Source organism: Cephus cinctus, unplaced genomic scaffold, assembly GCF_000341935.2.
Source record: "Cephus cinctus unplaced genomic scaffold, Ccin1 Ccin1_scaffold1205, whole genome shotgun sequence".
NCBI lineage: Eukaryota > Metazoa > Arthropoda > Insecta > Hymenoptera > Cephidae > Cephus > Cephus cinctus.
The window spans coordinates 206,484-233,111 of record NW_014333672.1 but is presented as its reverse complement, the minus strand read 5'-3'; the positions used below and the strand labels follow the sequence as shown (position 1 = coordinate 233,111).

The 26,628-nt window shown below is 38.0% G+C and overlaps 5 protein-coding genes across 23 annotated transcripts in view; 3 read left to right on the top strand and 2 right to left on the bottom strand.

Annotated features, from left to right (window-relative positions):
- The first annotated feature begins 216 nt into the window (after nt 1-216).
- LOC107272657 (acylamino-acid-releasing enzyme) lies at nt 217-4,263 on the top strand. 4 transcript variants are annotated; one of them, XM_015750025.2, is made up of 15 exons: nt 219-473; nt 603-756; nt 835-1,052; nt 1,141-1,304; nt 1,380-1,528; nt 1,630-1,894; nt 1,979-2,127; nt 2,202-2,373; nt 2,447-2,701; nt 2,782-2,919; nt 2,998-3,218; nt 3,296-3,375; nt 3,442-3,489; nt 3,702-3,917; nt 3,982-4,263. In XM_015750025.2, the coding sequence occupies exons 2-15, from the start codon at nt 742-744 to the stop codon at nt 4,091-4,093; spliced, it is 2,202 nt and encodes a 733-aa protein (XP_015605511.1). In that variant the 5' UTR covers nt 219-473; nt 603-741; the 3' UTR covers nt 4,094-4,263. The 4 variants fall into 4 exon arrangements, 2 of the variants coding, with proteins under 2 accessions (XP_015605511.1, XP_015605512.1); XR_003061300.1 differs by having other exon boundaries at nt 217-756; nt 3,307-3,375; nt 3,982-4,185; XR_003061299.1 differs by lacking the exon at nt 3,442-3,489 and having other exon boundaries at nt 218-756; nt 3,307-3,375; nt 3,982-4,185.
- Nucleotides 3,087-6,951, bottom strand: LOC107272658. Of its 6 annotated transcripts, none has more exons than XM_025089959.1 (5): nt 6,591-6,951; nt 6,238-6,494; nt 5,932-6,163; nt 5,373-5,847; nt 3,087-3,222 (listed from the first exon to the last, which is right to left on the bottom strand). In XM_025089959.1, the coding sequence occupies exons 1-4, from the start codon at nt 6,682-6,684 to the stop codon at nt 5,390-5,392; spliced, it is 1,041 nt and encodes a 346-aa protein (XP_024945727.1). In that variant the 5' UTR covers nt 6,685-6,951; the 3' UTR covers nt 3,087-3,222; nt 5,373-5,389. The 6 variants fall into 6 exon arrangements, with proteins under 6 accessions (XP_024945727.1, XP_024945726.1, XP_015605515.1 ...); XM_025089958.1 differs by lacking the exon at nt 3,087-3,222 and adding an exon at nt 4,424-5,091; XM_015750029.2 differs by lacking the exon at nt 3,087-3,222 and adding an exon at nt 4,424-5,072.
- A 747-nt stretch (nt 6,952-7,698) lies between these two features.
- On the top strand, nt 7,699-13,131 carry LOC107272581 (cilia- and flagella-associated protein 65). 3 transcript variants are annotated; one of them, XM_025089948.1, is made up of 19 exons: nt 7,699-7,893; nt 7,954-8,173; nt 8,254-8,519; nt 8,586-8,859; nt 8,919-9,143; nt 9,217-9,421; nt 9,499-9,744; nt 9,817-10,045; nt 10,113-10,463; nt 10,523-10,599; nt 10,658-10,928; nt 11,003-11,218; nt 11,383-11,571; nt 11,640-11,893; nt 11,974-12,226; nt 12,289-12,515; nt 12,577-12,745; nt 12,805-12,943; nt 13,019-13,131. In XM_025089948.1, the coding sequence occupies exons 1-19, from the start codon at nt 7,780-7,782 to the stop codon at nt 13,111-13,113; spliced, it is 4,020 nt and encodes a 1,339-aa protein (XP_024945716.1). In that variant the 5' UTR covers nt 7,699-7,779; the 3' UTR covers nt 13,114-13,131. The 3 variants fall into 3 exon arrangements, with proteins under 3 accessions (XP_024945716.1, XP_024945718.1, XP_024945717.1); XM_025089950.1 differs by having other exon boundaries at nt 7,939-8,173; XM_025089949.1 differs by lacking the exon at nt 11,383-11,571.
- Nucleotide 13,132: 1 nt separating this feature from the next.
- Nucleotides 13,133-17,093, bottom strand: LOC107272628 (tRNA (guanine-N(7)-)-methyltransferase). Of its 5 annotated transcripts, none has more exons than XM_025089951.1 (9): nt 15,940-16,197; nt 15,535-15,717; nt 15,213-15,465; nt 14,236-14,408; nt 14,015-14,151; nt 13,759-13,943; nt 13,575-13,688; nt 13,404-13,505; nt 13,133-13,321 (listed from the first exon to the last, which is right to left on the bottom strand). In XM_025089951.1, exons 4-9 carry the CDS (start codon nt 14,310-14,312, stop codon nt 13,190-13,192), a joined length of 747 nt encoding a protein of 248 aa, XP_024945719.1. In that variant the 5' UTR covers nt 14,313-14,408; nt 15,213-15,465; nt 15,535-15,717; nt 15,940-16,197; the 3' UTR covers nt 13,133-13,189. The 5 variants fall into 5 exon arrangements, with proteins under 5 accessions (XP_024945719.1, XP_024945721.1, XP_024945722.1 ...); XM_025089953.1 differs by having other exon boundaries at nt 15,316-15,465; XM_025089954.1 differs by lacking the exons at nt 15,213-15,465; nt 15,535-15,717; nt 15,940-16,197 and adding an exon at nt 16,758-17,093.
- LOC107272624 (kinase D-interacting substrate of 220 kDa) overlaps nt 14,314-26,628 on the top strand; it is a 17,457-nt gene continuing 5,142 nt past the window's right edge. For 3 of the 5 annotated variants that reach the window (XM_025089945.1, XM_025089944.1, XM_025089946.1), the window contains exons 1-13: nt 20,844-21,651; nt 22,631-22,762; nt 22,883-22,981; nt 23,057-23,155; nt 23,242-23,439; nt 23,511-23,609; nt 23,678-23,974; nt 24,100-24,475; nt 24,562-24,726; nt 24,808-25,015; nt 25,117-25,539; nt 25,624-25,846; nt 25,935-26,114. In XM_025089945.1, the coding sequence (XP_024945713.1) occupies nt 20,905-21,651; nt 22,631-22,762; nt 22,883-22,981; nt 23,057-23,155; nt 23,242-23,439; nt 23,511-23,609; nt 23,678-23,974; nt 24,100-24,475; nt 24,562-24,726; nt 24,808-25,015; nt 25,117-25,539; nt 25,624-25,846; nt 25,935-26,114 (3,246 nt within the window). In that variant the 5' untranslated portion in view covers nt 20,844-20,904. Of the gene's footprint in view, nt 14,735-14,985; nt 15,056-20,843; nt 21,652-22,259; nt 22,392-22,630; nt 22,763-22,882; nt 22,982-23,056; nt 23,156-23,241; nt 23,440-23,510; nt 23,610-23,677; nt 23,975-24,099; nt 24,476-24,561; nt 24,727-24,807; nt 25,016-25,116; nt 25,540-25,623; nt 25,847-25,934; nt 26,115-26,628 lie in introns of those variants that run through there. The other 2 variants (XM_015749949.2, XM_025089947.1) reach the window with 2 other exon arrangements.

Sequence of the window (26,628 nt, the reverse complement as noted above, 5' to 3'; positions counted from 1 at the left end):
CGCAGTGGCTGGGGTAATCACTAACAGATTACCCCAGCGTCGTGTGCCAAATCCTCCCATAAGGCCTACGCTTCCATGTAAGCAGCGCTCGCAGTGGCTGGGGTAAGACGCGCGATCATAGCAAGGGGCGGAGGTAATAATTTATCGGTGGGTTTGTTCACATCGATACAAGCAGCGCTCGCAGTGGCTGGGGTAATCACTAACAGATTACCCCAGCGTCGTGTGCCAAATCCTCCCATAAGGCCTACGCTTCCATGTAATATATGTTCTCTGATACTACTAACAAATAATACTCCAAAACCTTACGCCTTTTTGTCTCATACCTTTTCTTTCTTTTTTATCGTACGAAATTTTTGAATTTCAATGCAATGTCATTCCTCCATTACCCAATGATGTAAATAGAATTAAAGAATGCATCATATTATTTTAGAACATTTCTGCGCCACTGCAATATTGAGCTACAGTTCTACTTCGTGAGTGTAATCGGACCTTTTTTTGAAGTTAATATATATCTTGTTAAAAGCCATTAGTAGTTTTATCTAAATCATTGCCATTTGTATTACTTGGAACATCCATCCCACCCTCTTCCCTTTTATCGATAGGGTCCTGCTAAAGATACAGTGACAGTTATATATAGGAGCACTAAGCAAGTTCCTTTATCAGACTGTGATCTGTTCTTATATGATCACCACGCAACAGTATCTCTGCCATTTATAAGTGGATACCAGATTTCTGACAGCTATGGCATCTAATCAAGTAAGAAAATATTTTACTATCAGGCATTCTATCTTTTGTTTTTTATTATATATCTCTTCTTTTTGTTTATTGTTCTAGATTGATAAAGTACTAAAGATATATAAGTCTGTGGTACAAAATCCTTCTTTGTCTACTGCCAAAATTATAAGAGTTGTAGGTAATGGAGTGACAGTGCAAAGTAAGTGGTCTCAAAGGAATCTTGAGAGACGTACAAACCAGCGTTTTGTACAGGAGCATGTATTAGATTCTAATCTTCAGGTTGTATCAGAGAGCTTTCCTATTGATATAACAACAGAGTATGTATTTTTGTCAAAGAAGATAAAGCAATTTACATATGCTTATATCAAAGTGATAAAGCAATAATTTACATTATAATTGTGACAGGGTTGTATCTGTATTATCTGACGATGAGCAACGTAGAGCTGTACTAAGGTCAGCAACAGTTGACAATGCTTCCAGACAATTTATAGAAATCTGGGATAGGCAGCACCTTGTCAAAAATTATGACTTAACTGCTCTGGATGTACATGGTGATGTGTATACCGACTGTATGTAGTAAACAGCATTGATTAACAATTAATATGCGTCAATCTATCTTCTATAATGCATTGTATCCATTACAGCTGAGTTTGGCGCGTTTCAATGGTCTCCGGATAAGAGTAAATTGCTTTACATTGCTGAAAAAAATATTCCCAAATCAGAAGCATTTTATAAACAAAAATCAGTAGACAAAAAGGAAAAAGAAAAAAGAGAAGAAGAGGAAACGATAAAAGTAAGTAGTTCAAGATTAAGATATGTATATCTAAACTTAATTTTTGGATACACTGATTATCATATTTCGCTATAATCTTTAATATGCTTATCACTTCACAGGGAAACGAATATATATACAAACCTCATTGGGGAGAGCAATTGGTAGGAAAGCACAGGCCTGTCGTAGTGATTCTTGATACGAATACAGATACGATTAATGCCTTAACCGGAGTACCGGATGACCTATCCCCTGGCCAGGTACTTTGGACTCCAGATGGCCAAGACGTCGTAGGTGTAGCATGGAGACACGAACCCAGGTATCTAGGTCTCATCGCCTGTTCCAACAGAGATTCATGGATCTTCTTACTGAAGAATGGAGAATTCAGTATGACGCAAATTCAATAATAAATTACTTATTCACTTATTTAATCGTAGTGTAATCAAATCACATGATTTTACTACGTTCCAGAAAAAATATCTTTAGATGGATATGCAGTGCGTTCACCCCGATTCAGTCTGGATGGAAAATATCTTGTCTGGTTGGAAAGGGAAGCTGATGGACCACATCACAATGCTCACAGATTGATGCGAATGGAATGGGAAGCATCCAGAGAAAAGGTCCTTATCTATTAGTAAAATTAATTGGCTGCTAGATTCTTGTGATAATCAGAAATTACTTTATCAACTTCTAGATGGACATACTGATTGACGTTATTCATATCAGTATTACAATTAATAATGAGAAACAATTCTACGGATTATATGATCGAAGTTTACCTAGACGATGCTGGAGTGCAGACTCTAAGTATTTATTTTTGAGTACGGCTCAACGCTCGAACGTTAGATCATACGTCGTTAATGTTGGTAGGTGTTCTGCTTTTCTTTTATTTTTAATGAATACAAAAAATTATCATCATTAGAACACTATGACTTTCAGAAACGAAGGTCATTACTGAAATCGAAAACGACAGCAGCAGCCTGACAATTTTGGATGTGAGAAACGACGTAATCGCCTTTGTCAGAACATCCTTGATAGAACCTTCTCGGCTTGCAATAGGCCGTTTCAATTCGCAGGCCTCTAACATTGGAAATATTACAAGAACCGAAATTACTTCTCCGCAAGATATTCCTGGCCTTGAGAATATCAAGTATGAGCAAATCGAACACTTGTACGACAACAATGATGAAGTTAGTACGTATCACCTTGTACAATCTGTACAAACATCTATTAATAAACCTGTTGGATTCAGTATATGTAATAATATTTTTCAGAGCAATTCAATTCCATATACTTTGGACCAAAGGATGGTGACCTCAAATCGACTCCGTTAATAGTAGCACCTCATGGAGGACCTCATGCTTCATTCGCAAATGTTTTTTCTCTGGACCATACTGTCTTTGCCCTGCTGGGTAAATATAGGCAACAATATTCATAATTCAAATATCCATGTCACATTCAAGAACCATTGGTATATTGAAAAATTTAAGGATTTGGAATACTCCAAGTCAACTTCCGAGGATCTACTGGAATGGGTGCAAAGAATGTGGAGTTCCTCCAAGGAAAAGTGGGCGACGCCGACGTCAAGGACTGCATCGAAGCGACGCAAGAAGCTTTGCGCAGATTTCCTTGGCTAGATCCAATGCGTATGGGTCTCTCCGGTGGGTCTCACGGTGGCTTCCTGGTGGCTCACTTGAGCGGCCAATATTCGGTACCTTATAAAACAATTTTTAATAAATCATATAAATCTACAGTACAATCTCAATACAGATAGTATTCAACTTTCAGAATTTATTTAGGGCTGTTGTAGCGAGAAATCCAGTGATCGACATTGCCGCCATGTATACTATATCAGATATACCAGACTGGTAAGGATAATCGTTCATTAATAAAAATGTCTTTCTATTCGGGTAATTTATCGATTTGTATTTCAGTCGCAATACATTGAGTAGGGAAGAAAGAATCGCGTTCCAGGATTGCGCGTAAGCCTTGCCGTAGAACTAATGCGCTTTTAATAAGAGATAACGATAAACTATACTACATAATTCAAGAAATACAAATCCACTTATAAATTCGTACCTATTTTTTATGATAAAAGAAGTTATCCAATCAGAACAAATTAGCGCCCCACGATTAACTCCAATGATCCATATATCGTTACAAAGATCATTGCGTTTTATTTCATGGTTTTTAGGTGTACTGCTGTAATTGCGTATCCTTTCCATGAGTCAATACCGCAACAAAAATCCGTGGAAATGTTCGTCAAGATGTTTAACTGTTCACCAATTGTCCATGCTGACAAAGTACGCGCACCAACTTTGATTTGCATTGGTACCAATGATCTGCGGGTACCGTGTTCTCAGGGAATACTTTGGTACCATCGCCTGAAGGCCAATAATGTCAAGACTAGGTACTTATGTCTGATATTCTTTTATGTTCAAGCAGAAAATAATAAAGGATAAATTTATTCACAGGATGCTAGTCTATGAGGACAATCATCCATTGGGATCAGGTCCTGTAGAGATTGACAATATTATTAATGGAGCCCTGTGGCTATTGGAGCACACTGCCGCACAAGAACCGTAAAATTCTGTCACGTTTGAAATTGAATTTTTTGTACGAGCCGCCAAAATATATTAGATAATATGAATAAACAAGTGTCTTTTATTGTCCTTGAATATTTGACAAAAAAAAACTTAAATGCACTAAGTGCGTATCAGATTATGTCTCACACAAATAAAGAATACTTGCAATTATTCACCGACTCAATATAATGCTTTTTTATGTTTGGACTAGAAAGGGGTTTTTAAATTAATTTTAAATTAAAAAATTCCCATTGCATTGCACAACATTTTGTATCTCCTTGTGCGTAAAATCTGATAGACGCTTATGTGTACCTAGGAAGATAACGTGATATCGTTATGTATTTAATTTTCATTTTATTACAAATTCAATATTTACAGAACATTAATTCATCTGTATCAGAGTGGTTTTATGTTTTATATTATATACGTTGCTGTAGCAACTCCAAAATATACATCTATCTATGTGATATTATAATTAGCGATATTTATAAAGTCAATATGGATATGCGAGTCGAAAATATCATATTATTAATGGCAGGCACATGTAAATAGAATATGTTTTATACGTTTTCATTAATTCTGACATATTTTCTCAATACAAAGGAGTATCCCGTTCATGGTCTTTTCATTTATAGTCTTATCCTACGTTATACATATGTATATAGATCTAAGAGATACATGTGTAGTCGGAGAATCAGTTACCAAGGTATTGAGGTCACTGCTTTATACATTTTTTCGAATAAACTACTTTACTTCCGGAAAAAAAGTTAGGTTTCTTCATACGCAATAAGAACAATTCACAGCAGTCTTATTCACCAATTTAAATCTACTATAATATTAAATCGACAGTAAAGTCAAAGCAGTTGTTCTGAACTTTATTTCTATTCAAAAGTTATTGTCCAATATAAGTAGTTGAAGCAGATTATAGAAATTCTCCTTAACTTTCAAACACCTCTTCATTCTTCTTATGTGTCTTTGGACTATCAACAAAACTTTAAGCTTCATTGCATGATAAAATTCACAAAAAACAAAATAATGAGATTTTTTTTCTTACAATGATTAGAGGGTTACTTTTTGATAAGTAATTGGTATCAAAACATTAAAAAGTTAAGTACCGTTAGTCAGTGTTTACAAGATTCTTATATGGACATATCTTACTTTAATCAACAGATATTGGAATGCAAATGGGAACTATTGAACTGGCTCGTTAGAGCGATGAAACCATTATTCGCAAAAGCAAATTGTACGATTTTATCTAATTAAAACATTAGATAACTTACCGATGGGAGATTACTTGTTATTGCGTGGTTGTGGAATTCAGTTGATTAGGGAACAGAGAATCGTAACTAGGCGGCAAATCCTTGTCTAGAACAGGTGCTGGTACCACTACTTCCAACATCGGTGCTGAGGGTACTGGACTATCAACTGTTCTATTCATTTGTCGTTCTAATTGTGGGGTATTGTCATTTCCAGTAATTGGTCCTGCACAGTCTGGTGACCAACATAATTTCTTATGCCTTCTACATATCCACAAGCATACAACGAATATGAGGAAGCATAAAAATATAGTGGTCACTGCACCAACAGTCACTTTTGTTCCAGTACCATTGCTTACAATTATACCAGGACATTCACTTTCTTCAGCAACACAATTATCAAAAGCACAGTTGAGATAACCATCACAAAAGAAATCTTTCCAAATACACGTTCTTTCACGTACAGGCAAAAATTCTTCTGAATCAACTTTTTCACAGTCTGTAATGGAAACATAAGTAATTAAGTAATATGAATATTAATTTGGCATATCTCGTTATTATACTTATTAATCACATTTGTTACCTGTATAAGGAGTGTATACAATACTTAGATCCAATGTCTCGTCTTTCTGTAGAGGTTCCTTAGAAATAAATATCTTAGTCTGTATTTTTCCTTTGACATCAAATATAGCATAAGACCCACTATCTTCATTTTCTTCAGAACTTTCTGTTTCAGGAGAAGTGAAAGACCTCGCGCTTCTCCAATCAAATTGGCCACAAAATTCTTCAGATTCATAACCATCCCGTCTCTTAAACTAAACATCAATTGATTAGTAACTTGTATCAATGTAATAGACCATCTAAACAATATAAACAAAAAAGTCCTTACTTTTAAGTAATCTAAACATTTGGTCCCATTTCGTCGGAAAGACATTTTCTGTATAACAGCAAAGAGTTGTACTCCTTTACGCGTTTCAACAGTAAATTTACAATATTTATCAGCAGTGACAATCCAGCTATCGAACATGTGCCCAGGCTTAACAATAATTGCAGTCTTCGAATGATTTAAGTTGAATGTACTGGTGGGCGCAACAATCTTGCCTTTTCGTGCCAGAGGATGACAAATCTTCTCACTCTCCAGTGGGTCTGAAATGTCAAATGATATTTATGAGAATATTATTTAACCCAAACCGTATGAATTCTTGTTGGAATTATGATGACAATGAAATTATTAAAACTCACATCTCGTATATAGCTCGCAAAAGACGACATTATACAAAATAACACTCGACAAAAGCAACTGGTAAACAATCTTCGAAGTACACTCTACGACCATTTTGGAGGAACTGGAACTGTCATAGAGCCATAAAGATGCTGACACTGTTCTCAGCGTCTAGGATCCCAAGATGACAAAACTTTAATTGTTCCAAGAATTCACGAGTATGACTGCTCTAACAAAATATTTGTTAAACGAGACCCATATCACGTATCACACCGATTAACTAAACCGATACGAAAAATACGTCATACAGTTACTCTTTGTTTTCCTTCTAACTTGCAAGAAAAATATAAGCTGGAAACTCAACTAAAGCTAACGTTGTATTGGTTGGTTAGGAATATACCAATTGTTTTATATCCAATAGAATGTTTGCATTTACCAACTGCCAATATCTGAATCATTTTATTAATATAGAAAAAGATGACTTCATTATCGGCATAAATCGCATAAATGCTATCACCGTATACGTATTCACAGAGATCAGTGGGGAGATGAACACGTTACAGTTTTAGGCGATACCAAAAGCATAACACTAAATCGTTGCGACGATTCTGGAAGTATGATTTTGTGATCATCGCTTCTGTCGACAATGCGAATCCCGTCGTAGCCGAGCTAAACGTGAACACGAACGCGTACCTTGGCGATCAGAGGTTCTCCGCTACTCACCGCTGGTTCCCAAAGTAACCCTTAGAACGAGACCGAGAACTATAGAACTTCTGAAGAACTATTGAAAAAGTCTATTGTTGAAACATTTTTAAGACATTTTTAAGAAAGCGCAATGTCAACTTTACACCCGTGTAGCACCTCAATTTTTACTAAATATTATTGGATCTTGATTTACTTTCAAAATTTATTCAAAATATAAAATTGAGGCTAAATCAAAATCTCGCAGAATATATGGAGTAGATAAAAATTTAATTATCGACGTTAGCGATGATCACAGAATCCTACTCCCAGACTCGCCCTGCGATTCAGCGCCATGCCTTTGGTATCCCCTAAAACCGTAGCGCTGTGCGTCTCCCTACTCATCTTTGGTATTCACACACGCAGTGCATTTCTATCAAATTTTTGGCGGTAACGATTTTCAATTTAAAAATGCACGAATTTAAAAACTCATAAATCCTTCTGATTACAGTTTTTGCATGATACGCTATGTGTGGACGTTTCTCTAGTGCAATTATGGAAGAAATAATAGAAATTGACTTTGGAAAGGTCGCTCTGGGTACAACGGCTACTGAAATCATCAAATTACGCAATCAGAGCTGTGTAAATTAGTTTGAGGAAAAATTCCTTATTGTACATTAATTTTAGTGAATATTTTTTCAGAAAAAACAGTCGTACGAGGTTCGTAGAGATCCAATTACGAATCCTTTGGATTATGTTTTCAGTTTGGAAAAATACGCCTGGTCCCTCCTACCCGGAGAATCTTTTATTTGCCATATTTATTACAAACCGACTACCTATTTTCATAAAAATACGGATTATTTTATAGTAGACGATTGTGATTTTAAGCGTTACAAAATTATCGTACGAGGAAATTGCATTGGTGATTTATTAGAATAAAATTTTTGTGTTTAATAAATCGCATTTTTATGGTTAATTTGTATTTGTATTTTCTTGGTGCAGGCCCTGATATTCAATTTTCCGTGTCAAAACTTGTGATGATTTGTTCCAAGGATGAAGACTCGACCAAGAAGAGAATTCGGATGACAAATAATTCCGATATTAAAGGACGATTTATGTTTGATATCGACGAGAATCAATCCCAATTCAAATTGAACTTGTATCATGGAATAATTAATCCATTTGATAACCAACTTCTGACAATCACTTACATCCCTCGTAAAACTGGATGCTGCGTCATGTATCTTCCTTGTATTGTAGAAAGTCAGGTAATCCGATCGGACAAATTATTTAATTAGACTTGAAAAAGAAAAACCAAATAAACATTGATTTAGGGTCCCATTATTTTGGAGCTTTATGGATATTCCACTGATCGATTTCTTAAAGAAGATAACATCTGTCTTGAGACTTTTCCAAATTCTTTAGCAGAGTTTAAAAGTTTCGAAGGATACATGAAAGACAATAATTCTATCCTAGAAGGATATACTCCTCCTTCGTCACTTTCATCTAACTACATAAATTTTGGTAAAGTCAATAACGAGCATACAACACATACCGTATGTTTCACAAATCACAGTCAGATCGACTTTTCAATTAAATGGGACGAAGGTAAAGAATGCAATTGCAAGAGAACTAGATAAATTCATTAGAAATTTTATTTATTACAGATATTGATAAAATCTTCACTATGAGTCCTAGTAGCGCCATAGTACATGCCCAGCAATCAATTCTCTTCGAAGTTCATTTTCAGCCTGATAAGGAATCAGCTGTTTATCATAGAGAATTATTCGCCAATATTTTGTGGAATAATGATAACTTTGAAAACGAGATTGAGAGTCAATCAAAAGAATTGATAGTGTTCGTTCCTTTAGTATCATCTATTCGAATGATAGGTATATATTTAATTATTATCATCATATTACATTCATTGAATTCTACATAACCCCATTGTTAATTAATTTCAAGGTCATTCGTTTCCGCTAACGTCTACCGGATGGATTCCGCAATATGAACTTCCTCAAATAGTTATTTTACCACCGACGACACCTTCGCAAGCAGTTTACACGACTTTTGTCATTAAAAATCATGGATATCTTCCGTTAACCTTTCGTTTTGTGGCGCCACATCTAACTCACTTTAGCGTGAAGCCGCTTCTGGGTACAATTTACAGGTTTAAGATTTTCTCTTAAATATTTATTATTTTTAATTGAATCTTTAGTACTGCAAGTTAATTATTTAAAATTATAGAAATCATCAGGCAATCGTCCTAGGCATGTTTCCTAAGGTTGAGAATAACTTACTGTATATGGAACGATGGGCGGTACAGTTTAATGAAAATCCAAAAAATGAGACTTACGTTGATTTCAAAGGATACGCGGAATTTCCACATGTAACTATAGGCGATAATGAATTAGTGGAATTTTTACCAGTCTATCCTGAATGTCATCAGAAGAAAGAAGTCATCATGCGGAATATAACGCGTCATCGAATAACGTATATATGAATCGATATTATCTTTGTATAATTATCATTCAATTTTATTATTAACTCTATCAATTAATTCAGGTATTCATTTCATAACTTACCTAAAGAACTGTGCATCGCACCGTCAAGTGGCGAAATTCATGCAAACGAGGCAATTGTATTAAACTGGACGTTCTGTCCAGTAAAATTAGGCGAATACGTTTTCAGTCTTGATTGCCGTTTAAGGGGATTGAGAAATGGACGTTTTATTGGAAATACTCAAAATATCAGTGTAAAAGCAATAGGAAGATGCGAGCTTGGCTACCTTGTTGTAATTAATTGCTTTTTATTGTTTTAATTAATAATCTCATATATAGCCAAACAAATAAAACTACCAGGCGCTACCGGATGTGCTGGATTTTGGAATTCAGGCCTATGGAGAATCACAGGAACTTAGTTTTCACGTATTTAACTTCAGTGCCGTAAAGATTCACTTCAAAATAGAGTGTGCACACAGCAACTGGCCGGTTGGCGACATAAAACGTGATTTACGAATCCATCCTGTTTTGGAGACTCTTCATCCTGGTCAAAATCAAAGAATCCTTGTTCGACTGACACCACAGGAATCTGGGTATTATGAATTGTCGATTCGTTATTACGTCAGGATCAATACTGAAAAAACAGTGTCGCTTGCAGAACCTCGAGAAGTATGCACATTAAAGTGCGCCTGTATTCTGCCAATTTTGAAAGTACGTGTAATTGTTTATAATCAACCGATAATGATTCTAATGTTAACTTTTCTTTTTAGATCAAAGATCTGCTGTACCATGGATCTGGTCCAAATATAAGCAAAATTCTCCTATGGAAAATGATACAGATAAACAAGTAGTAAAGAAAACAATATTTAAATATAATGGAAGAAAAATTATATATTTCTCCATAGATTGAATTCCATTATAAAAGATATAATGCCTGACGAGACAAGAAGTATTGCAATGCACTTCCCAGCCTTCACTGCACACGAGAATCCATTTCTTATAAAGTTACTCATGGTTAATCCAACTTCCGTTTCCGTTTCCTGGACTTTGAAAAGGATTCAATTGTGCTCTTGCCAACTTATTGTCAAATCTAGGAGCTTCTCGTTTCAATCTATTGAATACAATTGTATACACAGAGAAGCATGTAAGATTTATCCAAAAGCAGGAACTCTGGAAGTAATAAAATCAATTCTGTGTCTTACAAGATAACAAGAAACCAATGGAAAATATTAATGTTACATTATTTATAGCCCAGAAAAGAAGCTATGCTAACGATAGAGTTACTTTATAAATTACCAGGAACAACAGAACTTCAGTGGGACTTTATTCTAAGCAACAACCGTCACATTTTTTTGAAAACAAACATCCTCACGATATTAGAACAAGAATCGAAAGCTATGATGCTTTATGGATCGCAGATAAATCTCGAAAGTATTTATATTGGGGATTTTGATCCCATTTATCAGGTAACCCAAACAGTCAATAAACATTGAAACACATACGTAGGTCAGTCTGAAAGTATTAAACCTCGGCGATGTTACACAATATAATCCGAGCCATTTACGCTATACTTAAAGCTTTCAAACTAGCCTACGTACAACATTAATTATCCGTATCAATCAATATTTAGATGTGCTGGATGTACAACAATACTAATCAAGACGTATCTTACTCGCTGGATATTAATTCATTACGCAATGCCAATAAGACGTATCTCAACGAAGTATTTTCGTGTCTTCATCCTTCTGGTAGAATACCAAAAAATTCTCACAAACCCATAATACTAAAATTTCAGCCGAAACACTCAGGACAATTTTATGTACAATACCTACTGTTTATTTTTTATTCGCTATAACCGATTATTTCATACGTATAATAACACAATAGGCAAATGTTCCTCTGATGCTTGGAAATAAAACGACAGAATTGCAACTCCGTTGCGAAACTACTGGCTATTTCAAAACTCAAATTCTTACCGAAATATCACCAGTTTGCGATATATTTTCCATTGACCAAGTACCTATGTATTTTAATACGGATCATATAATATTACCACCTATGGGAACACATAGTAAAATCACCAGGATATTGATGATTCAGAGTACTCTCAGGACCGACGTGCTTGGCTATGAATGGAAAAAGTTTGTTTTAGATATATTTATTTACTTTGCTTTCCATATGTATGACGAATTCTTTTAATTTAATGCAATCATTTGTATAGCTACGATTTGCCAGGAATTATTTCAATTCATATTGAACCACGTAAAGGTCGGATACAACCGGAAACACCTCAAACATTTTATGTGACTGTGACTACCGGTGGATACGCTTGTAAAATTAATCCTGATGTTACGTGCGAATTTATTAACGTTAGTGAACTACGTGCTTATAAGAAGAACATTTTAGTTTGTCGTATTGAATCTGAGGAATTGAAAGGACAATTTTCTATTACGGAAAAGGGCACGGACGTTCCTGTACGTTATATTTATTATTTGATTATTTAAAATATGCTACCTTTAATTAATTTCTGGAACAGATGCCACGTACTGAAATCAGGGAAATACCTCTGCCTTTTCACAAGGCTGTTACTGTTCTTTGTTATGTATATGCTGCGCAAGATGAAGATTTAAAAACTACTGTTATGCAGCAATTAACTAATTATCCGCCGAACGAAATACCTTTGACGAATATGAATGAATCTAAACGTGTTGTTGAGGAAAATTTGATAAATATGGCCAGCTTCATTTTGGAAGGGATGATATGGTAAAATATTCTAATATGTACAGTGTATGTTGAATTTTTGTGATTGTGAATTTGTTCTTAGGAAAATTTTAAATAGCAAATTTTTTGAGGATGTTGCATTAAAGATCTTGACCGAAAACCAAGATTTGAAATATTCTCAATTTTCTGTTAATGAAATACGCAGAAGAAAATTAATAAAAAATTCTTACATTGTACCTCCTCGCAGATACATCGCTGCAATACTGGAACGCGTGAGTTTACTATCAATAAAAATGAACTAGTCGCGATAAACATGTGTTATTTGTTTTAGATGACATTTATGATAATACACGAAGAATTTGTTTTGGATATATCACACTTAGCACAGTCATTTGACGTCAGGGATATTACATATATGAAAATTTGTCCCCAGTTACGTGAAATTAAAATGTGTTCTGATGATAGCGAAAGTAAACAAAGATAAAATTTTTTTCTGTTAACAATTGAATGTTGGTGTTTAGATATATATATTTTTTTGTTTATAGAAGCAGAGCCTGCTGCAGTGAGTCAGATTAAGAAAGAATCAAATATCAATGAAAATCCAGATATACCATATACCGTTACTTTCAATAATTTATAAGACTGACTACGCTTGGGTTTTTTGACAAAGTCAATGAATGAAAACCTTTATTTAAAAATTTTATTAAAAAATAAGATTAACTAATTTGTTGTATGTAGCGATCTGGAATCCGTCGAAAAACGGCCAGGAACTTGTCACCTTTATTTCTTGTCACTTTTTGACCTTCCTCCGTACTCTCATATAATTTTTCTACAATGGGATCTGTACTCTGCAAAACATGAGTGATATCTTTAGAACAACTCTTTACTGTGGTATAAATTACAATATGAATATCTATTGTTGATTCTTACCAACTGCGACTCTGGAACTCTTTCGAATAATGGATGTTCTTCGAAATGTTGTACCATCCATTCATGTAGATCCTTTACATCGGTAACTGTGTATACCACAGCCTTTGAATAATAAAAGTAGCAATTTAATAGAGTTTACTAATGATTTATTAAAAGTTTAAAAATACTCACATCCAATGCTAATACATAAGCGTATTCAGCCAATAGAGATTTATTAATTATGCGCCATTTATGCTTTGCTTTTTTGAAATGTGGGTCTGGGTACAGGAAGAACATCTTTTTCAACTGCACAAAAACAATTACTTCCTTATAATGATTAGAACAGAATAGTATGCTTTTAATAGGATATATTTACCTGTCCTTTATGAAAGTAATTAGGTAGATACTTCATAGCATTAGTCCTTAAACAAGCTATATTTTGATACTGGCCTGGATATTGTGAACGCAATGCTGCAATGCGATCCATAACATAGTCAGACACCTTCACTCTGATTTCCATCCCAACAATCAAATGATCAGGAAACATAGAAGAGAGTGTAACTGTCAGAAAAATCTTAATATAATCTTCCAGTCAATCTAGTCATGATATGATAACCAAAGGTCCAGCTAACCTAAAAGCCCTCCATAACCACACCCTACGTCAGCAAATTCTACTTTCTTTGTAGACACATCTTCATTTTGACTTTCTGTTGTTAAAAAAAACTCTGGATACAAGGAGCTCCAGTCCATTTCATCTGGCGAAGAAGGACTGAAATCAAAATATACAAAAAAAACCTCAGTCCCATTTGGATAATAAAAATGAGTGAGAATGAAGTAAAATAATTTGTCTCACTAGTCTATACAGTGGTCAGCAATAGGATTGGAGTGTGCCCGCTGCCTGTAGTATTTTTTCTGCGGTAGGGCCAACATCCTTAATAGAGCAAGTTCAAAAAGCGTCCTGCTGCTCTTGAATCCAAATCAGTTCTTTCCAGTTCTTTCTCGTTGTTTAAAGTCGGTTTAGTAAGCCTAGTAAGCCCACGTGTACTATTAGCACCCAGCTGAATCAGCTGACAGAGAATATCGAGAACGCTTGGTGCGCCAGCTAGTGCCAAGAATCTTATAGGGTATCAAATGAAAGGAAACGACAAAGCTCGTTTCAGCTCGAAAGCAGTGAGCTAGTAGTGGCTTTCCAGGATCGCGTTTAGTGGCTCGTAGAGGATCTTTCAGTCGTGAAAAGTCCAACGAATAAGATGTGAACGGTGAAACGTGTGAAGATTCGACGAGGAGTGAAAACGCGAAATTCTCGATTATTTTTTGGTGAATGACAGTGCTTTCTCTACGGGCTGCTCCAGGTGAGGTTACGGTCAATTCGTGGAGGAGCTTGCAACGTAGGCTCAGACGTCGAGCAACGTTAACATGTCTCGTATCACTTTAAAAATTGACGTGCGTGTCAAGCTGTAAATTCTTGGCACGTCTCAGTTGGTTTCCGCAATGGGACACCCTGCACAAAATAATCAGGACATGGCCTTGATCCGAATGCAAGCTCACCACCAGGGCCGTAGAGATTCCTCGACGGAACGACGTTTAAAATTATTATTTTCAGGTGCAAGACACAACTTTCAAAATTCATGACGACGTCTAACTTATTGACGGATCTGCATCTCCATTGATCGGTAAGTTCTCTACCGACAACTATGGCCCCGTTGTCTTCCTCAGGGACAAAGGAATCCTTTGCCGATCCCTTAACACCGTATACATACATACTTTGTGCCTGTATAGCAAAAAAGATAGCGATGCGCACATTGGGCCTCAGTTCTTTGTTAGCCTTACCAATCTTTCAATCGTTTCTTCCTCGTGTTACTTTCTCCCAGAGTTTTATACAAATTATTTAATCCTGTGGATCGACTTTTCGTTGAAATGAACGCCTGGTTACCTGATCCGCGGACATGGTTGACATTCGATCCAGAGGCCGGCTCGGTAAATATTGTATTAATATATCTATACTCAAATACCACAAGCGTCAACCATCATGAGTTTCTCGTTCTTCCAAGCGTCAAGAATACATATCTTTTCGAAGAGTCAACTGGTAAAATAATTAAAGTTAAATATCCTTAACTCCGTTTTTCAATCTCGTTTCGAGTGGTTCATTTACCTTAGCACGTGTAATGTGAAGTGATGCCAGTTTAAAATTACGACTACAGTACGTCTTACTCAATACAAAGGGTCGAAGCCCACGTCCCAGACAGAGAGAGAGAGAGAGAGAGAGAGAGCAGTATTTAGGACTGTATTCAATATTCCTCAGGTCTTCACAGTCTTTCTTACGTCGTCTTCCTACCTACATATGTATACATATACTACGTATCGAAAGAGCACAGCACTGGAGTATACGCCGATTAACTCTACACTGAAAATTTCTGCTATCTTATTGCCAAGTATTAGTAATATCAAGCAGTACGCGACGATAATAGCACGATACACAGCACGTGGCCTTCGGCAATTAGTACTTATTAGTTTTTTATCATAGATATTTACATTAATAGTATCGAGTAAAACTTACGTCTTTCTTAAGCGAATATATTCCGAGTTCTGATAACGTTTTAATTTGACCAATCTGGTGTCTCTCGCGTCGATAAGGACCCAAGTGAAAAGATCTGCTGAGTTTCTTTAGTTTCGCACAAGAGTAGCAACCGAGAGGACAGATACGTTTCCGTTCTGATCATTTACACGCGTTTGCCAATACAGTACTGTCAGTGTATAATTTTTAAGGTTCATTCTGAATGTCCCAACTAGTGAATTCTTTCTTCCTGTCAAAAATAACTCGTTATACAAACTCTTTGTATGGTGACACGTTCGCGTATCTGTTGAGCATTTGATTACGTCAGTTAATTCACAATCTGTTCTCGTTGAGTCAGAACCCAACGAGGCGTCTTGCAATCAAGCAAATAACTAGAGGAATCACCACGACCGATTCACCACAAAGATTTCTCAAGGTTATTAGGATTACTGGGTTTCACGCACTTCTGGAAATAATTACTAGTAGTGTCCGCGAAAATGAGGATTGCGCAAAGACTCGTTTCTTCGCGTTATTTCTTGTCTACTCGACACACTTTCTCATACGGCTGGCTAATTCTGAGCGCGCCAATCCATTCGCGCATGCGCACACGCGTTACGTTCACTAGTTGCGCTTGCTTAGCCTAATCGTGAGAGTTCGAGACAGTTTTTATTATTCCGAAAAAAATTTGAACTCTTCATATAGTCTATGCGTATGTCGTCTTATCAAAAATTTCTTGGTGGCTGCTACGCTGTTTTTGACAGTGATTGACGAGTGCTGCCTATCGAAATGATAGATAAATGTTATTTTCTTTTTTCACTTACTTGTTCCTTTGGCAGTACGTCGCAAGAGACTTATTATTGCTTCAGAAAGTAACCTGAAGATAATGCCGATTGCATAGGATACTTTAGGACGTGAATAAATATTCGTGGCTCAGGATCTAAGATCATCCGGGGCCGAGATTTCATCGCAGTTGAATGAGGTGTAACTGACGAGATTAGCCAATCGGATGCTTGTATTTTCAGGAAATCTGAATCCCCATTGGCTAATATCGAAAATTAAATCTCGGTTAACTTTGGTGAAACTGTCGGTCGGTCTCTCTGAGCTTCTCATCTCGTTTCTTCTCCCACTTTTTTCAAATCGTCACGTGTAACGTAACGCTGTCTACTAGCACAGTTAAACCAGTGGAAATTTCCGTGACATTGACCGAGCCTGTGTACAGCTGTCATTTATAAATGGAGCCTAACTGACCAGGCGAACAAATTATTGTTGCGTCACCTGGCTGTATCACCTGGACGGGCACACGGAAGATAGGTACATCTTTTAATAAGCAGAAGAACATATAGATCACCAAGTATCGTATCAGGCTGCCGGTGCAATGTCTCATCTACGCTTGAAGCCGGTGTCTACCAGCAAAGGATATTCTCACGTCTCGGTACAGGGTGAACGTCGCAGGAAACAATTTGCCATGCTAAGAGGACGTTCTCAGGATATTGTTCATCGCATTGAGCACCGAATCAGTGAGGTAACATACGTTGAGTATACATACGTGAGGAATTCATATACGAGTTATTTCTCTTACGATAGGTGTAACGGGTATGCTGAGGATGCACTAGGTGCCATAACGAAAATACCATTGGCCCGGACTCGTTTGGGCCTCTTGTGTCATTTGCCAAATTAACTTCATTGCGGAATAACGACTCTGTATGAGAATGCCGTCGTCTATCTGCTTATATCTATTTATCTCCGTCTTGAATGTCTGGCTTGCTTAAAACTATTTTTATGTCTTTTACTAGCCAATTGATCAGGCATTAATTAATTGGTATCCATTTTGAGAAGCGATCGATGAAATTTTCTACTGTTTATGTCTGCAGGCTATAACGTTATTATCGTGATTGAGGGTAACTGAGATTTTTGCTGTTTTCTTTCTTGGAGATAAAGAGTATCTTTTTTTTTATATCACTCGTCATTATCGGGTATCTTATTGGTATGTTGGCGATAACGATATTGTGCTTCATCTTTTACCTTAAATGACAGTCTATCGGTAGCAATGGTCGCTTCACCGTGATTTATAGGACAGTGCTGCATTTAGTCCTACACGGGGATTATAAATTTGCTAAACGATAAATACTTGCTTTGTTTTTTGATAAAGTTAAGGAAATGTTCTTACCAGACGTATTAATGACAATAATATATATAATCCTTTCGAAGATCACCGATTTCGGTGCATCCTGCATAACGTGATGTGGACGCGTTTCCTTGTGAGTGATCGTATCTCGAATTTGAATGAAGGATCTTGAAGAAGGAAAGAAATGGTCAAAGGAAGCATGAGAAAATTGTCTGGCATTTTTTCAAACTCCAGTACCGACAACAACGTGTCCGAAAGTAGCAGCTTACTTCTGACTAGGAAAAAAAACAATGGTAGAAAAAAATTATCTGCCTTAACATCCGTTGCATTGCTCACTGCACGTTCCTACGGATCCTTTTTGTCTCATGAGAGGATAAGTACTTTTTGGAGCAAAGAGAAGAAGGTATTAATGCTTTTACAATTCGCCATTGATATCTTGCTTTTACATGTGTACATACAAAGTAAACCAAACGCGAATCAATGAATGGAGATATCCCTTTACGTCTCGCTACTCGTTACAGTGCCAAGTATTACTTGCGCAATTACCAATCTTTGGCACATTTGATACTTTCTATTAATAATTCACATCGTTTCGCTACAAAAGATCTTCATCCGACATTTTAGACACTAGTTTGGACATTGTAGTACAACGGATTTATCTCTGTCACGCATAAAGCGCATAAGCTTCACGGCCTAACATGCATTATGAAAGTTGAAAGTCGAACGTATTTATCTGTAATATTTCTTATTGACTAATGATAAGGATTATCGAGGTATAATCGACTGTTAAATTTTTCACGGAAACTATTACCGTATATACCGATATCAGGCCGATACGTTACCATGCTAGAATGCAAGCGCACAGATGACGCCACGTTTACAGACTTGTTACCGACTGATAATCAATTGAGAGGTCGAGAGAATTTAAATATCTTGTTACGTCATTGTCTATACTTGACACTGTCAATTGACAAGACGTAAGAGGTGAAGGTGAACGAAGAATGACACCGTCCTAGCCGTAAATTAACTTTAATAAAAATTCCTTCTCCTTTTATAATGTCGGACTATGGATTCGCAAGTATCTATCAGATTACTATTGTAATCTGTTTAACATCATTCCTCAAACAGTTCTAATCCAACGAAGTTTTATAACCCACGGATTTAGCGTATATCCTCCCAACAGCCAAGGTAAACGTTTTAGAAAATTACAACAAGCCTTCACAAGGTTATTTAATATGCACAAATATTTGTCAAGTACGATAACACGTTTCAATTCATCCAACTGAACATAGTCTGCGCTTTTATTATTAAAAAAAAAGTACAAATATTTTCCCAAGCTGTTTACTCGTTTTACAAGATCTCTATCTTCAATTTCTTAGAATTGCCGGTATGTTGCCACTCTCACAGTTATACGGTACACGCACTAAGTTTACTGAGAAAGCCGCGGTAGCATCTAATAGATCGAATTGCCGCCACAGCTGTTTATATTCTCTCCCACACAACCGATAAGACCCAAGCGTCATAGACATTGCGTGAGCACGTGTCACGTATGTTCGGATAAAATAGAAGACATTGTTATGAAAAAGAGGTAGACAACAAAATAGACGCTCCTGTTCCAAAGCAGCTGTATGCACTCGGATACACAAGATACGTAGACCTTACTCCGATATCTTACTATCTCTTGCACTCGTTATAAATATTTGTGGTTATGTCACTATTCGAAGCAGGGCAACTGGCGCGAGTCTCGCTAGGATTGTTGACATGGCCATCTCGCGTGTGCACGTATGTACCCTCTTCACCCGCGACACTCTTCACCCTGGAACCCCAATGATAATATAAACCGCGCAAAACGCTTCTTCGAGCTCTTATACGTTTTCACGGTCTTGCGCGACGCTCACGCTACTTCAGTCTCTTCGGTATCGGATGTCAAGGCTCCGTCCTTTGCACTATCCAGGAAGATCTGCACTCGTCGACTTATTATAATTGGAGCAGGTGATCATCGTCAAAGGATCTGAAAGTGCATCATGGCCAAGAGGCTCAAGCTCAGTAATTTATCACGGGTCGGTAGCTTCATTACCATACAAAAAATCAGTAGAATGAAATCGGAATACTTTATCATTAGATTTTATCATGTCAGTCAAACCATTTTTTTTAATCAGTTGTTGACTATTTTCAGCTTCATTTATTTTATTTCTTTATTCTGATCGTGACAGTGTGCTCTGCTGAGCAAATCAGCGCGCGGCTTCCTATGCGTCCTTATCCGATATTCATGTGAGATATCCTATCTCGTCTTTGCAGAAGACTATAAAAGGGTATCACGTCCATTGTAGTACATATTAGAATTATAATTGTGATCGTGATTGAGTATTTAGCTTTTGGTCATATATTCAAATCTCGCTATGGCAGAGGATCCGATCCGTAAGATGTCCAGATTCGAAGCCATGATTCGACGTAAAAGTCTCAGTCTCTCGGTAAGGAATAATTCATTGACGTAATGATCGTCTTTGCAGAGAATGGGAATTTTATTTGAATATAATTTTTTAATGATTTATGACACTCTGAAGATCACAAGAAGCTCGTCTGCAGCAAGGTTGTTGAATTGGTCTTACATTTTTTTTTGTCCAAAATGATACAGATTAGATTAGATAGGTCTAATAGTATTAATTGTTGTAAATTCTACGTTTATAAAATTCTCAGTAACCAATCTCGTTCCGTATAGCTTATCACGTTTTTCTGAAGATAATGAAAATAAAAAAATACGTGACTGTTCTTAATATCCCAGCGGAACCTTGGACCGAAAGAGTTTCAGCCGTAGAGGTTGTCGATCTTCGGCGAAGAATGCCATGCCGAGAGGTCGTGCTAAGAGTAACGAAGATTCGAGAAATCATCTACGAGTTGAAAATAAAGAGAACGAGGAAGAAGTAGTGGCTCGGAATCATACCCAGGAAGAGAGAGTGCAGGGTGAGCTCGATGAGTCCCTGAATGATTTATCAGGAGAAGCAGCAAAGGATGAACCTGGAGGATCAGTACCAAAGAGTATAGAAAAAGACCTAGGTCAGAAACCTTATAAGCAGGCTAGTCCAGGTCGTTCATACGTAACAAGTGGTACTGGAGTCACTCCAGTGAGAAGAACCAGCATCACCAACGTCGCCATCTGCTCGAGCATCGCACCCAGTCTGGTCGGCGTTTTCCCAGGAGTCCCACCATCGTTACTACCCGTGAAACCGGAAGCTGAAGACATCATCTACAGGAGTCAGACAGTCTCGAATCTGTCAAGCTCTACGAATCTAAGCGACGACGCCATCTTGGACGACACGTCACGTGGTCATAAGAAGAGGTTATCCTTTCTACGTCTTCATATACCCGACCCACCCGATTGGGTTAATGGATTTCATCATCAAAGTACCATCGCTGAACCAACTGACAACGAAGATGATTACAGTCATCACCATCATCATCATCATCATCACCATCATACCTTCGGATCGCATTTTCCGCATATTCATGTACCGACGCTCACCTTCACCGCTCCTGCGTCAGATGGCACTGGCCGCAAGTTCAACTTTGGCATACGAAGACATTCCCAGACGGTTAGTCCCTTCAGGCCCAAAATCTCGTGTCACTTCTGATCCGTTTATTAAATCCTATCTCTCATTCCTTCCATATAATGTTTCCTGCTCTGTCTCGTATTTTTCAGCACGCAATTTTTCGCTGGTGTCATTTCAACTTCATGTACTTCCTAACAAGCACGGAACTTCCTCGTGCCTCTGACTGCTCTGGCATGAGACACAAAACTAACTACGTCTAACAGTTTGCTCCCCGTGTGCCACCTAACAGCAATAACGATCGGCTTGTGACGTGAAGTACACGCTCGGCCGTTAATTGTCGATTTCGTAATCCTCAAGAGTCTCGATTCGGCATCGGGAGTATTGGGAGAGACACCAAAAGGATGATCAGGAGTTCAAAGACAGAACGAAAGCGATGCAGCCCGTGCTGCTCTGCATCGTTATAAGTCCTAGCATCTTCTAACTCTCTTGGGATAAGAAAGGAGATAGCGTCTTTTATTCGAACTGCGTCGCATCTTTGGCTACCATCGGTTTACGGATACACGTTCTTTATTTTTATCGCTACTCGACAACCGTGTGATTCATTTTTTCTATACTGAACGTGGTTTCCGTTTTTTTTTTTATTCTCTCAGTAAGAAGTGCATCTCTCGACGAAAGTGATACACTGTGCACGGAAATGCAGCTTCCTGCTATATCTTGGCTGCATCATGTAGCAACTTCATACAGCCTCACTGTCTCGCTCAACGTACGTTTTACGCTTTTGTGTGAGTGACCCAACGAGTGAATTCATCATGGACTCTGGATGCAGTTTATCGATCTGCGACTTTAAAATAATTTTTTTTTAGTTTCCCTTTTTATCACCATCCAGACGAGTGTCGATTTGGATATTTTGCTTTTGTTGTAATTTCCAAATTTTTTGACGTCTAACGTCTGATCTATATTACTGATCATTGATAGATGTAATTTCTTTTCCCTAATCAATTGCATCTCACTTCTTTCATAGACCTTGCATCGTACGGACTCCATGGTCTCGCTGTGCTATCGCTCACTCATCAGCTACATCACCGATGACAACCTCACGGGTCTACAGAACTTCTTGGAGAACAAGAGAGTGCAGGTGGACGACCGGGACGACGTGAGTATCATTGATTTTCATGAAAGTAACCACGATCAGCTGTTTTACATCGTATCAAAATTCAATATCAAATTTATCATTAAAATCATCATCATCATCGTCCATGTAATTTATCCTCAGAATGGCAGCACAGCCCTCATACACGCAGCATCCAAAGGGAAGATACAATTTGTACGGGAGATCTTAAATCATGGTGCCGACGTAAACGCTGAGGATGCAGTTCGTATTTTAATTTGAGAGTTAAAAAAAATGCTCAATTATAAAACAAATCAGTATCTTAAACTCATTATATAGGATAACTGGACAGCATTGCTGTGCGCAGCTAAAGAAGGTCACACAGAGATCTGTTTGGAATTACTTGAACATGGAGCCGATCCAGAGCACCGTGACATGGTATATTTTTCATAAAAATCAAATACACTCTATTTGTTTGTTAAAGCCTGCTTGTTCTTTTATCATAAATACATATATGCCAATAGGGCGGTTGGACGGCTCTCATGTGGGCGACGTATAAGGGTAGATCAGAAACGGCGTCGCTGCTTCTGTCACGTGGAGCAGACGTCAATGCCCATGGGAACTTTCACATATCATCTCTACTATGGGCCGCAGGCAGAGGATATTCCGACATTACGAAAGATCTTATTGCTCACGGGGCTAAGGTCAACGTGGGAGATAAGGTAGTCACTAATTGATACACTCGACCCTCCTGGTCAAATGATATTTCATAATTCAATAATCTACGTTTCAGTACGGTACCACTGCGTTGATTTGGGCTTCCCGTAAAGGAAATGTTGAAATAGTTGATACTCTATTAAAAGCCGGTGCTAATGTCGACACTGCAGGCATGGTAAGGAACGCGATCGTTGTCGATCACAAGGACATCTGTAATATTTTTTCATTTCATTTAAACGACAGTACTCGTGGACGGCTCTTCTCGTGGCTACGCTTGGAAACCACGTGGATGTCGTAATGCTGTTACTGGAACATCGTCCTAACGTGAACGCGTTAGATAAGGATGGCTGCACGGCATTGGCAATTGCATGCCGCGAAGGGTACCACGAGATAGCCAATGCCCTTTTAAATGCTGGCGCTTATATCAATATCCAGGACAGGGCTGGGGATACTAATCTTATTCACGCTGTGAAGGGTGGCCATAGAGGCGTCGTAGAGTCACTCTTGAAGAAATATGCGGACGTCGACATCGCCGGAAAGGTAATCGAATTGAGTTCAGTTCATAATTGCACCATTCAATCTGTCACAATCTACGAGATATTGTTGCCGTATGGATAGACAAATAGCGAAACCTGTGACTAATCGAAATAACCTGCACGTTCTAGGATAAGAAAACCGCGACTTACATAGCTGTTGAGAAAGGCAATACGGCGATATTGAAATTGTTACTGAATGCCAATCCAGACCTGGAGATTGCGACCAAAGACGGGGACACACCGTTACTCAGGGCTGTCAGGTCTCGCAATGCTGAAATAGTACAATTGCTTTTGGATAAAAAGGCAAAAGTCTCGGCTACGGATAAGAAGGGTGACACTGCCCTGCATATTGCTATGAGGGCCAGGTCGAAGGCCATCGTCGAGATACTTTTGAGAAATCCAAAGAATAGTCAATTGTTATATCGGCCCAATAGGCAAGGCGAGACACCCTATAATATTGACGTGAATCATCCTAAGACCATCCTGGGACAGATATTCGGTGCTCGTACGTTTGTCTCTCATATTATTCACCGGGTGTCGTAACCGTAATATCTATTGCTCAATTGACTTTTGAATTTTATTCTGATCCAGGGCGACTTAATACGAATGAGGATAATGAAAATATGCTGGGGTATGATCTGTACAGTAGCGCCCTGGCTGATATACTTAGCGAACCGTCCTTGTCCACCCCTATCACTGTTGGACTTTATGCCAAATGGGGATCAGGCAAGTCATTCCTCCTGAACAAGCTTAAAGGTATGATCATCCTGAGGAAGGTACTCCACGATGCTCTCCTGATCCCTGACTAGATATCATTCACACGATTTGTTATTTCAGAGGAGATGAAGAATTTCGCAAGGCAATGGATCGACCCGGTGTTCCAATTTTCATCCTTACTTTTCCTAGTAGTTACACACTTGTCTCTATTGATGGGTGTCATCGTGGGACTGGCTGTTCAGTCCTGGATAGTGGGTCTTGCCTCTGGTCTCATTCTCATCACAGTTGTTTATGTCTTCCTCGTGTTAATCTGGTATGCCAATCAAAGGTAATTTCATCTGGACTTAATCCTTTCCTTTTATTCGATCAGATTTCAATACAATTCCTTTAAACTGATCGTTATTATTCCTTGGGTCGCATCTTCTGTAGGTATGATTGGTACTGGCCGTACAACTTCACTGTTGCTCTTACCACTAAATTAAATTCACTGAAGCTGCTGCTCCAGGTGACCTTTTGCCATCCTCCTGGTGCTCAGGTCAGTGACAGCTTGGCTGCTCAACCAATAAAGTTTTACTTCACGGATCAGACTCGTGTGGGTACCACGGCAGCTGGTGAAAATGCTGTTGTCCAAATGGTGGGATCTCTATACGATTCCATTGAAGCTGAATATGGATCCCTGACAACAAGACTGTACAGGGCTTTCCGGCCGAAGTCAGCGAAGTCTACTTCCTCCTGGAAATGGAGGCATCTCTGTTGTCTGCCGCATGTTATCATTTTTGAATTTTGCTTCTGCAGTTTCCTCGTTGGCATTTCTATACTCACGGTGTATGTCATCGGCATAAACAATTCCAGGCTAGTTACCTTACCTGTTTAACTTGACGATACTCCACCTGGTGAATAAAGCCAGAATAAAAACGATCATTCTAAACATTTCAGACACAAGATCGACGAATTCACGGCTCACATTATCCTAGGGACTGTCGCTCTGGTCCTGGCAATTAGTGTGATCGCAAATTTATATACCTGGAGCAGAATACTCAAGGCGTTAATCTTCTCACAGAGACGACATCTTCAGAGAAGCATTGCGAAATTAGAGACATTAAAGAGCGAGGGTTTCATACAGACACTAAGAGGTGAAGTCAGTCTTATGACTGAAATGGCAAGTATCTTATTATTAATTGGGTCCTCCATTACGGACCAATTTATCCTTTTTATTTGACGTCACCGTTTAATTGTATTCATGGCAGGTCAAGTGCTTGGACAGCTTTACGGCTCAACAGAGCAGACTGGTCATTATCGTAGATGGACTTGACAGTTGTGAGCAGGATAAAGTACTCTTGGTATTGGATGCCATACAGGCGTTGTTCAGTGACAACGGATACCCCTTTATCGTAATCCTGGCAATCGATCCGCATGTCATAGCCAAGGTAAGGGTAGTCACGCCATCCTGATATCCTCGTTCGAAATCATCCGTTCACCAGCCATCCGTCAAATTAATTAATAAGCTTGGTAATTGTTTATCTCGCGTGACCTAAGGTGGCTGTCGGTAAGGTTAGTCGAGTGTACTCGTCGTATGTAAGTTTTACATGTCGCTGTCTACGTGCTCGTCGTATGTACAGGGTGTACCATGTCATTCATTATTTTTAATTAGCTATATATATAAAAAAAAATAATTATCTTCCTATCATCCTGATATCCGTGGCCATTTGAATGTTACCAACAATTCAATTTTCTTCATGAGGATCAGATATCTTATAAGCTGTTTCAAGTTCCAGCTCAGTCGATGATCAAGTTCCTGATCCATCGAATGTTGTGGTACACCCTATGTATTTTTCGCTATCTTTGTTAATCTCGATGAATGCGATCGGCTTCCACGTAAATATTGTAATAAGATATTGAATTCTTCTTGCCTCCTTCTCTCTCTCTCTCCCCCCCCCCCCC